An 11772-nucleotide genomic window follows, 5' to 3' on the forward strand; every position below is an offset into this window, starting at 1 on the left:
TTCTCAGCCCAGCTTTAATTACAGAATAATACAAATTAACACAAATATATTCATCACTATTTTACAGAGACTACTGTCCGATCACTCTGCACTACTGTGCAACATTGATTTACCCAATATTAAAATAAAAGCACCAAGGTGGCGACTAAATACGTCCTTACTAATTAACTCAGGATTTATCATTTCACTTAAAACCCAATTAAAAGAGTTTTTGGACATTAATGCACAAGAGTGCTCTAACCCACAGATAATATGGGAGGCCACAAAGTGTTTTATCTGTGTTTCTGTATCTCATTGTCTTCAACTCTAGCAAAGACAAGAGTTCAACAAATAAATTTTGAAAACAAAATACAATCAATAGAGACTTTACAAAAAAATAACTTCATAGAGGTTCAGGTCAAACTACTGACATCTTTAAAAAATTAATACAACACTGTTATTTACAACATTCACGATCTTCGACCGATACAGGACTTAAGAACACATTTCTCACTTACTGCTTTCACTTACTTTATTTTCAGCTAAGATCAGCCCTAAAAGCTTATGGAGTTCCCTGGAACTCTCCCCTTTAGGCACATCCCATGCTAAAATTGATCTCTAAGTTACTGGATAGACCCTCTGTTTCTTTAATATACCATGAACTGATAGAGCATAGCGCTAAAGTTCTACCAACTGAATCCGTGTGGAATAAGGAACTGGGCAGTTTGGATTGGAGGAAGATCTGGTGCAACCTCACTTCAACTTCCAAAAATCTTGCGCACTAACTAATTCACTTCAATGCAATACATAGAGCTTACATTACACCCTATAAGAGATTCCAAATGAAATTACAATCTACAAAAAACTGTCATATATGTGGAACTGCGTCACTTGGGACGTTCTTACACATGTTTTGGGATTGTCAGATCATTTCTGAATTCTGGTCTCCGAACCCCAAAACGTGCTTTCCCTCACAAACTGTCTGGTAAAGGTAAAACAATGGCTGAATGAAAATAGCCTCCAACTGAACTCCAGTAAAACAGAAACCCTAGTCGTTGCCCCGGACATTATTGCTCCTCTTATCAAACAGCACCTTGGCGCCCTAAGTAGCACTGTTAAAAGTTCTATAAGGAACCTTGGAGTAATTTTTGATGAAGGGATGTCCCTAGAACGTCACTCTAAGCAGCTCATCAGGAACTGTTTCTTCCACCTGAGAAACATCTCAAAGCTGAGACACATAGTCTCTGGTCCTGAGCTTGAGATGGTCATCCACGCGTTTGTTTCCTCACGGTTGGACTATTGTAACAGTCTGTTTACATGCCTTAGCAAAAAGGATCTGGCTCGTCTTCAAGTGGTCCAGAACTCTGCTGCTCTACATTGGCTCCCTGTCATCTACAGGATGAATTTTAAAATCCTTGTGCTGACTTTCAGGGCCCTTCATGGCCAGGCGCCTGAATACATTGAGGGTCTGATCCAGCCCTATGTTTCAAACAGGAGCTTGAGGTCTTCTTCTCAAAACCTGCTGATGGTCCCCCGCACCCGCTTTAAAACACGAGGTGATCACTCTTTTAAGGCGGTAGCTCCTCGTCTCTGGAATGCTCTTCCACACACTCTGCGGATGCTGGACTCTGTGGATGTTTTTAAAAGTCATCTAAAGACTCACTTTTTTATGGAGGCTTTCTTGACACACTCCTGTTTGTGAATGGACTCTTTTATACATTGTAGCATCATTGTAGTGGAATTTTATATGCATTGTGCCCTTTTTAAACTGTAAATTGTGAAGCACTTTGTGACCCTGGTCTGAAAAAAGCGCTATATAAATAAACTTTACTTACTTACTTACTTACTTGGTCTCATGTAAACTCTGTTAGCAGACGTACTGAACATTTTTTACATTTTTAATCCCGCATTTTGTCTCCTTAATTATCATTCTGATGTAACTTTAACACAAATTAAGCTCAAGTTGGTGTTTGCAGGTTTTACCTCTGCGGAAAAAAAACTATATTAAAACATAGGTTTACTCCAGGTATGTGCATGAAATAATTTTGGTCTCAAAGCCTGATCAATATTATCAACCTCGAACATACGACTGCACGTCTTAACAAGGCTCGACCAGCGACTGTTCAAGCATGGAACTCTATTTCATCCAAGTTCATCTCTTGGACCAGAGACAATGATTAGGCTATCACTGAACTTTATCTGATTAAGGTGCATTACCTCCATCCACTGGTTACAAAACTTTATTAGGCCGGACTACCGAACTCAAAACGCTACTCACTTTGTTTTTTTGTTTTTTTTTTTAAATGGAGCCCAGGGGCCCACCTCTATTTCTGTAAATTTCCAACTTTATGGGGAAATAGTTGTGTGATATACAGGTAAAAGCCAGTGAATTAGAATATTTAGAAAAACTTGATTTATTTCAGTAATTGCATTCAAAAGGTGTAACTTGTACATTATATTTATTCATTGCACACAGACTGATGCATTCAAATGTTTATTTCATTTAATTTTGATGATTTGAAGTGGCAACAAATGAAAATCCAAAATTCCGTGTGTCACAAAATTAGAATATTACTTAAGGCTGATACAAAAAAGGGATTTTTAGAAATGTTGGCCAACTGAAAAGTATGAAAATGAAAAATATGAGCATGTACAATACTCAATACTTGGTTGGAGCTCCTTTTGCCTCAATTACTGCGTTAATGCGGCGTGGCATGGAGTCCATGAGTTTCTGGCACTGCTCGGGTGTTATGAGAGCCCAGGTTGCCCTGATAGTGGCCTTCAACTCCTCTGCGTTTTTGGGTCTGGCATTCTGCATCTTCCTTTTCACAATACCCCACAGATTTTCTATGGGGCTAAGGTCAGGGGAGTTGGCTGGCCAATTTAGAACAGAAATACCATGGTCCGTAAACCAGGCACGGGTAGATTTTGCGCTGTGTGCAGGCGCCAAGTCCTGTTGGAACTTGAAATCTCCATCTCCATAGAGCAGGTCAGCAGCAGGAAGCATGAAGTGCTCTAAAACTTGCTGGTATACGGCTGCGTTGACCCTGGATCTCAGGAAACAGAGTGGACCGACACCAGCAGATGACATGGCACCCCAAACCATCACTGATGGTGGAAACTTTACACTAGACTTCAGGCAACGTGGATCCTGTGCATCTCCTGTCCTCCTCCAGACTCTGGGACCTCGATTTCCAAAGGAAATGCAAAATTTGCTTTCGTCAGAAAACATGACTTTGGACCACTCAGCAGCAGTCCAGCTCTTTTTTTCCTTAGCCCAGGTGAGACGCTTTTCGCGCTGTTTCTTGGTCAACAGTGGCTTGACACGAGGTATGCGGCAGTTGAAACCCATGTCTTTCAAGCGTCTCTTGGTGGTGGATCTTGAAGCACTGACTCCAGCAGCTGTCCACTCCTTGTGAATCTCCCCCACATTCTTGAATGGGTTTTTTTTCACAATCCTGACCAGGGCGCGGTGATCCCTATTGCTTGTACACTTTTTCTGACCACAGTTGTTCCTTCCCTTTGCCTCTCCATTAATGTGTTTGGACACAGAGCTCTGAGAACAGCCAGCCTCTTCAGCAATAACCTTTTGTGTCTTTCCCTCCTTGTGCAATGTGTCGATGGTCGCCTTTTGGACAGCTGAGTATTGTACATGCTCATATTTTTCATTTTCATACTTTTCAGTTGGCCAACATTTCTAAAAATCCCTTTTTTGTATCAGCCTTAAGTAATATTCTAATTTTGTGACACACGGAATTTTGGATTTTCATTTGTTGCCACTTCAAATCATCAAAATTAAATGAAATAAACATTTGAATGCATCAGTCTGTGTGCAATGAATAAATATAATGTACAAGTTACACCTTTTGAATGCAATTACTGAAATGAATCAAGTTTTTCTAAATATTCTAATTCACTGGCTTTTACCTGTATTGTTTCAAAGGCAATTCAATGTTGCACAATTTGATTTGTTTTATTCGGTGGAACTGAGTCATTTGACTGAATTCTCAGGAACGTGGTACGTGCTATTCTGCACTGAGATGATCCGCGGGCCCAGTCATAGTTAATCTGAACTTGTTCATCAACATTACACATTATGTCTTCTCTCACCATCCATCATAACACTGATTGTATCTCTTTGAATTACTGTAAACAAATATTGATAGTTATTTTCCTCTTCTTTTATTGTTTTGTTTCTTGATATAATTTTATAATTAAATGTTTTTATCAACCAATAAATGAACTTACACTAAATTAAAAGTAAATAGTAATGACAAATCATTATTAGTTTATACATAAATCTTCATAAAATAATGAGGTTGGGTTTTTGGCCCTATTGTTCCCGTAAGGATTTATTATTATTATTATTATTATTACGTTTTCTCGCACTTTACTTGGATTTTTTAGTCCAAAATGGGGACATTCAAATGTAAATGGTTTATTTCACCTGTTTGAGGCTAAAAGTTGATATTAATGACTCCAAAGACATTTCTTGAACAAATTAGTAACTAAGTTTTATGATTCACGTGTGTTTTATGCTTAAGTTTGATCATAATTTATACCTTTTTTATGTTTTTCTTCAATGTCCAACAAGTTAAAAGACTAAAAAATACACACAAAAACAAAGATGTAGTAGTAAAGAAAACACTAGAACAAAATGATAGAATGCTTGGAATTTTTAAAAAGTTTATTCCATCACATTGTGTGTTTGAGATACTTTTTCATTTTATTTTATCATTTTAAGCAGGATTTAAATGTGCTTTATATATATACTTGTACATAATGGTGGTAATAGTTTAAAGATAAAGTCTGGTCTGTAATGGAGTGAGGCTGGATTAATTACATTTATCACATCTACTTAAATTTGTTTAATTGTTTTAAGGTACTTGTCCTGTGTGTGTGTGTGTGTGTGTGTGTGTGTGTGTGTGTGTGTGTGTGTGTGTGTGTGTGTGTGTGCGTGTGTGTGGTGTGTGTGTGTGTGTGTGTGTGTGTGTGTGTGTGTGTGTGTGTGTGTGTGTGTGTGTGTGTGTGTGTGTGTGTGTGTGCGCGTGTGTGTGTGTGTGTGTGTGTTTTGCTCTTTGGACTATGAACATGTCTTAACCTAATACTGCATATAAAACAAGTTAATACTTTAGTTGTAGTAAATTGTGCTATAATACATACTAATGCTATACTATCTTTCTCATTTCATCAGAAAAGATCAAACAATGACAGGCGTCATGGTGATGAACACATGATGTAACCACAGAGAGAAGCTGTGACTGAGAACATCCTCTACATGATGATCACTGACATGAGGTCTGTGTCCATGGTTGAAGATGAAGCTTCACTACAATCATCCTCACCTTTAATCCAGGTCACATTCTGCCCTCAATGACACAATTTATGTTTTACATTTTACAAAGTTCATGGAGAGAAAATATGAAGAAACTTTAAAGGAAGTGAAGAATGCAATGAACACAAACAGCAAACTGTGTCTCACTGCTGATATATGGACACGTGTAGCTAATGAAGTCTACCTTAGGGTGACCTACCACTACATTCACAATGGGACGAATAAACAGGCTGAAATTAAAAATGTGCTGTTTTTTTATCCGATTCATCAAATAATAAATTTGTTTTTGTGTGTGTGTGTGTGTGTGTGTGTATGTGTGCGCGTGCGTGTAGGGGGTTTGAGAACATTTTTTTAGCGTCTTACACAGAGCAGGATCTTACTTTGAGGATTAAATCAAGGTAAAAGAAAATGGGTAAAGTTTGTTAGTTGGTTGAAGAGTTGCACCTGAACCTAATATGGTTGATTAGAAGGATGTGAGTAAACTGTAGGTCTATCTGGAGTTGTCACTGTTAAGGTGGAAAAAGAGGAAGGTTACCTCGTTTGGCTGTATGACACCCTCTGCATTGGGAAGTGATGAAAACCAGACTGAAGAGTTGGTGAATTAATAAAAATGATTTTATTCTAAACTAAATAAAAGAATACAAAGTGGAAACAAAAATGGTGACCCCCTGGCCAGGCGATCCAAAGACAGAGTGACGAGACACAATATTAAAGCCACGTATATCTCCCCTTAGTTCCCCTCCTCCCTCCTCCCCCCCCCCCGAGACATAGAGATAGGGACAGTGGGAAGGAGGGAGGACAAGAGATGGAAAGAGAGACAGTTTTACTCTTTGAGTCAAAACAGTTCGCTCCTCGTTATCTGGTTGCTATGGAAACTGAGGTGTGTGCGAACTATGTGTTTGTGTGTATGAATGGATGTGTATGGGGTGTGCTATGTGAGTGTGTGCGTCTGTCCTTGTGGTTGTTTTGAAACTTTGGACAGGTTGTTCTGACCCAGAGTGAAGACAAGTTAAAGTTGAAGACATGAGAAATCACACAATGAAAAGTTACACCCCAAGGCTTAAGGATTAAAATATATAAGTAATTATATTATTAAGCATAACTAATTATTCTGCCCCAACATCACGATACCAAAATGAGTAACCACAATACTATACCAGACAAATCAGGTAATATGGGGATACTGAAGCCTTTTAATATTATTATTATTATGAACTGCAATGTATTTGTACAAGTTAGAAATACTTATTAATTACTTATAGTGTTGTTTGGTGCATGATGAGTACATGAACAAAAGCAATTAAAAAAAACAACTAATAAATGAAGTTAGAATTTATATGGTTGATATTTAAAAAATAACCATTCAGTTTCCTTTGCACATCAATGTATGTTTAACTAATATAAATAATCAACTTATGATAACAAATCCACTGTCTTGAAGAAAAAAAAACAAAAAAAACTATTTGACAATAATGCTTCTTCTCCAACATAATAAACCATAGAGGATAAAATACAATAAACAGGAACTGATTCCCTGAGAAAACTATATTTGTATGCATTTTCTGGGTGATGTCACTGGTGTTTTAAGAGATTAGATGTGATCCCTCTTTTGTGTGTATGCAAACTGTAAATACTGTTTGTACATTGTTAATATCTCTGTTAATATAAATTAAATTAAAACAAAATAAAGAAAAAAGGTTGCTCTGAGTCCGTGCGGAAGTCCTTTGGCTCCTATAGCTGGTGACAGCGCCTGCACAGTGGATCTCCTATTGTTTTGTCGTCTCTGCTTCTTTTAAAGCCAAATTAGTTCCAAATGGGACTTTTGGAGTTTGTATTTTTGAGTAAAATTAGTGATGCCGTGGCAGACTCGCCGCTGGGGCCCGGTGCTTCTGCCATGTGTTGTCTCGTGTTTGTGACTGTAACCGTTGTGTAGAATTTCTAGTATAGTAGGAACTGTTTTAATTTGGTACCACGGGGTACCGTAGGTATCGTGCAACTATAGGTTTATCATCATCATTTCTCACTCACTCACAACCTTATTTGCACACTCTTGGACTCAAGGAGGCAAAGATGAGGTCAAAGCATTTTACTGACATAACAAAACAACACGCTTCTCACACAAGTACCGTTTCTCCCCTTAATGACCTGCTGTCAGTCTGTCATACAAATATGGGACAAAAACATGGGTGATATTTATATATAGATCTATTTATCAATCTGTGTCTTAATAGTACATAAATTACAAGTTCTAAATAAAATCCACATGAGCCAAATTAAAAGTTAGAGCCTTTTCATAAATGAAGTCTCAGGGCATTAACGTGGACATGAAAAGTAACATTTAAATGAAAAAAATAGATATAAGATAAAAGCTTCTTTAAAAATATAAATAAGTGATAAGTCAACAAATAACTAACAACAATATTATATTAGCATTGTGCTGAGTTTTCACCGTGTTTGTCCATGTTGTGAAATGGCTGGATCAGCTTTTTCTGTAAAAACCACCTGCTTCCCTTTTGGCCTCTTTAATCTGGCAGGTTTATCTTATGTAGCCACCAGAGGTATAAAGAGTACTGATATATCCTACTCAAGTAGAAGTACTGTTATTTGAAAGAAATAGCACTGATTATCTAGGTAGGTACTTTGAACATGTTTTAATCAAGTTAAAAAAGTTTAGTTGTTCTCTAGTTCGATTGGAGAATAACTAAATGACAAAAAAAAAAAAACACTTACAAAGCTGCTTTCTCCTCTCTTACCACATGGTGGCAGTCTAAGCACACATCTTACTGAGCTCAGAAAATGTGTTTTGATACAATGTGGACCGACCTGCATAAGAAGAAACCAAATCGATCAGGACAAATGACCATCTATTCTATATGTTCTTTGATATAAATAAATATGATCAATATAAATAGGCCATGTAAAAAATATTGTCCTCCAAAACAATTTAAAAGCTTTCTTTTTTTCAGTTTTTAATAATTTTATAGGTAATAATATAGTACCCATGTTGACTTTTGGAAATATAATATTATTTTGACATAACATAGTTATTGCGTTAAACTCTGCAGAAAAGCTTGGTGATTAGAAATCGCCTTCATTTTAAATCCACATATGGATTGGATTTAGATAATCATCTGTAAAGCCATTATTAAACAATCTTCTGATAGGGCAATCTCTGTTAAAGTTGTAATATTGTAATTAAAATAAAATTGGCGCATAAAAACTGTCATTTACAATTTAACTAAATGCAAAACTGGGGAAGCATTTTACAGTTCTGTGGCTTACACATATGTAATTAAAATGATTAAAATAGGTTTCATATCATAACTTGTCCTCTTAAGGATCATTTTACCATTAAAAGAAAAAGAAAATCTAGGGCTATATACTGACACAAAAAATGTTCAGACGCCCACACCAAAAATATTAAGGCTAATATTTTCATGAATAACAAAGCCTAACAAGGTAACCAAGTATTGAGACAGAAAATTAGATAAAAGATAATATTTTTTACTGTATTCTACAGCTGACTTAAGACATGGGTCAAAACCGACCTGGTATCATAACCGATTGTTACAGAAAACTGAAGTTTTATGGGGTTATTTATTAAAGACTCAGTAATTGTGATTAATTGTAATTTAACTTTAGTAATTCAGAACATAAATGTAATTGAATTTCAGTGGAAAATATGCTTCTATTTTTAATTGTAATTGGAAAAAATGCCCATCAACGTAATCATAATTGCGTTGTAATTGAACATGGATAATTGAATGCGTAATTGTATTTTTAAAATGTAATTGACTCCAACCCTGATTCAAGCTAAAGTTTACATGCACTAGATTTACAACCTTTTAAAATGATTGCAGTAACAAAAGTGGTGAAGGGGTATAGAAGATTCATTGAAAAGATAAAACTAACCTGAAAAAAACCAGCAAGACACACTGTATTTATTACACAATATTTATTAACAGCAATTCTAATTAGAAAATCAACTTTTTACACAAGAATGAGAATGAAGGAGATGTAAATAAAGTTTTCTCAGAGATTTCATCATCAGAGTCATCCCTCTGTTTAGTTCCCTCTGTGCAGATGTTGAGCAAAAGATGGAAAGGAGGTCTTGTATCTCAGGGATGAAAGTTATGTAGATTTGTATGGGGGTACCAAGTGTAAAAATTTAATATAAAAGTTGTAGCGAACACATTTTTCTCATATTTAGCACGTTCCTACATTTAACCACTTAGAGGTAAAAAAAAAAAAAGCATTAAATCTAAATGGTATATGTTATATCTAATTGTTAAATCTATATCTAAATTCAATTCAACTCAACCTTAACTTTAACTTTATTTATATAGCGCAAAATACAACAAAGATATCTCAAAGCGCCGATTAAAATATAAAGTCCATCGTAAAAAAGAAGAAAGAACCCAACAACATCCACATGAACAAGCATTTAGCGACAGTGGGAAGAAAAAACTCCCTTTTTTTATAGGAAGAAATCTCCAGCGGAACCAGGTTCAGAGGTGGCAGCCATCCGCTTCAACTGGTTGGGTTAGTGAACAGAGGGACTAGTTGACTCGCAAAATCTTATATCTAAATGTTAAATCTAAATATTAATTCTAAATCTAAATTTAAATATTAAAATTAAATCTAAATATTAAATCTAAATTTAAATATTAAATATTAAATCTCAATCTAAATATTAAATCTCAATCTAAATATTAAATCTAAATTTAAATATTAAATCTAAATATTACATCTAAATATTAAATCTAAATTTAAATATTAAATATAAATATAAATATTAAATCTAAATATTAAATTTAAATATTAAATCTAAATTTAAACATTAAATCTAAATATTAAATCTAAATTTAAATAGTATATGTTAAATCTAACTAACTGGTCAGTAGTATTTTAACAGCCAATCTTCAGCACAACGTCCAGCATTTCCCACATAACTGACTATTTACAAAACACACACCGTCTCCTTCACCTACTCTACTTGCCCCACCAAAGCGCCTCTTCCTGCCACAGCTCCCCCTACAGGCTCCACCCATTAGTACGTTCCTCTGCTCACACCTTTTCCGTTCAGTCCATAATCACAGCCAGGCCCCCTAAACCCTACAAAATGACACTAAACGCATACACGGCCCAATCCCATCCTCCGTCCACTCCCTCGTTCCTCACAGCCACCCTCAACGCTGAAAATACTGAAACTGGCTCTCCTTAACACCCGTTCACTGAACAATAAAGCACTTATCCTACATGAATTCATAACAGACAATAACCTGGACTTCCTCTGCATCACTGAAACCTGGCATAAACCTCTGGACTATTTCTCACTAAACCAAGCCACTCCCCCTGGTTACACTCACATTGAACAGCCCCGTCTCACTGGCCGGGGCGGTGGCGTAGCCTCAGTCCATAAAAAAGCCCTCAACATCAGCACCATATCCACAACATCCTTTCAGTCATTCTGAATCCCTTGCTCTACTGGACTGCCACAACTTCACTCAGCAAGTCAACTTCCCCTTACACACCCATGGCCACACCCTAGATTTAGTCTGCTCCACCGGTCTCACCATCCAGTAACTTTCCAGTACTGACCTCTGCATCTCCGATCATCTGGCTATCACCATGGACCTCCACCTCCCCCTCCCCACCCTCCCTCCCAACGACAAGCAAACCATTTGTTTTAGAAACCTGAAATCCATCTCTCATGATTTTTCCACTTCTCTTCTTAACCTTCTGTCTGCCCCCCCCCCCCGCTCTCTGACGACCCCACGGACCTTGTTAATCATTACAATAATTGCCTCTCCTCCTGCCTCGACCAACTTGCCCCCTCAAAACCAAATTAGTCTCATTTACACACACCGCCCCCTGGTACACCCCCAACCTCAGAAAACTAAAAACCCACAAACGCCAACTTGAACGTCTCCACATAAAAAAAGGTCTAACAGTCCATCTCCAAGCCTACTCTGATCACCTTCAACTATACAAAACTGCCCTGAACACCGCCCGCTCTAACTACTACTCTAACCTTAACCTAAATGTTTCACACATTTGCTAATTGACCCCACCCCTTGGAACCTCAACCAATACACAAGCAGAAACACACACAGCCGCTCCCACCCGCCTCTTCACCGATGCCTGCCTGGGTGATATGTATGGCTGGTTCTCTCCCGGCGGTGGAGATCGAGTGCATATCACCCAGACAGGCATTGGTGAAAGGGTGTGTGGGAGCGGCTGTGTGTCTCTCTGCTTGTGTAATGGTTGAGGTTACAAGGGGTGGGGTAAATTAGCATATGTGCGAAATATTTAGGTTCAACATTAGATTTAGATTAATATTTAGATATAAGATTAAGCATTCAGATATGATATATAACATTTAGAATTAGATTTAAACATCTAGATTTAACATAGGGGTGGGCGATATGGGAAAAATATCACAATTTTTTCTTGTG

The 11772-nt window shown here is 37.0% G+C and overlaps 1 protein-coding gene across 1 annotated transcript in view; it reads left to right on the forward strand.

Annotated features, from left to right (window-relative positions):
* Positions 1-1138: 1138 nt before the first annotated feature.
* The window catches only part of LOC114460407 (uncharacterized), a 13635-nt gene continuing 3001 nt past the window's right edge, over positions 1139-11772 (forward strand). The window contains exons 1-2 of the mRNA XM_028442349.1: positions 1139-1269; positions 1411-1535. Of these exons, the coding sequence (XP_028298150.1) occupies positions 1139-1269; positions 1411-1535 (256 nt within the window). The remainder of the gene's footprint in view (positions 1270-1410; positions 1536-11772) is intronic.

The sequence above is a fragment of the Gouania willdenowi genome, unplaced genomic scaffold (assembly GCF_900634775.1).
Source record: "Gouania willdenowi unplaced genomic scaffold, fGouWil2.1 scaffold_434_arrow_ctg1, whole genome shotgun sequence".
Lineage (NCBI taxonomy): Eukaryota > Metazoa > Chordata > Actinopteri > Blenniiformes > Gobiesocidae > Gouania > Gouania willdenowi.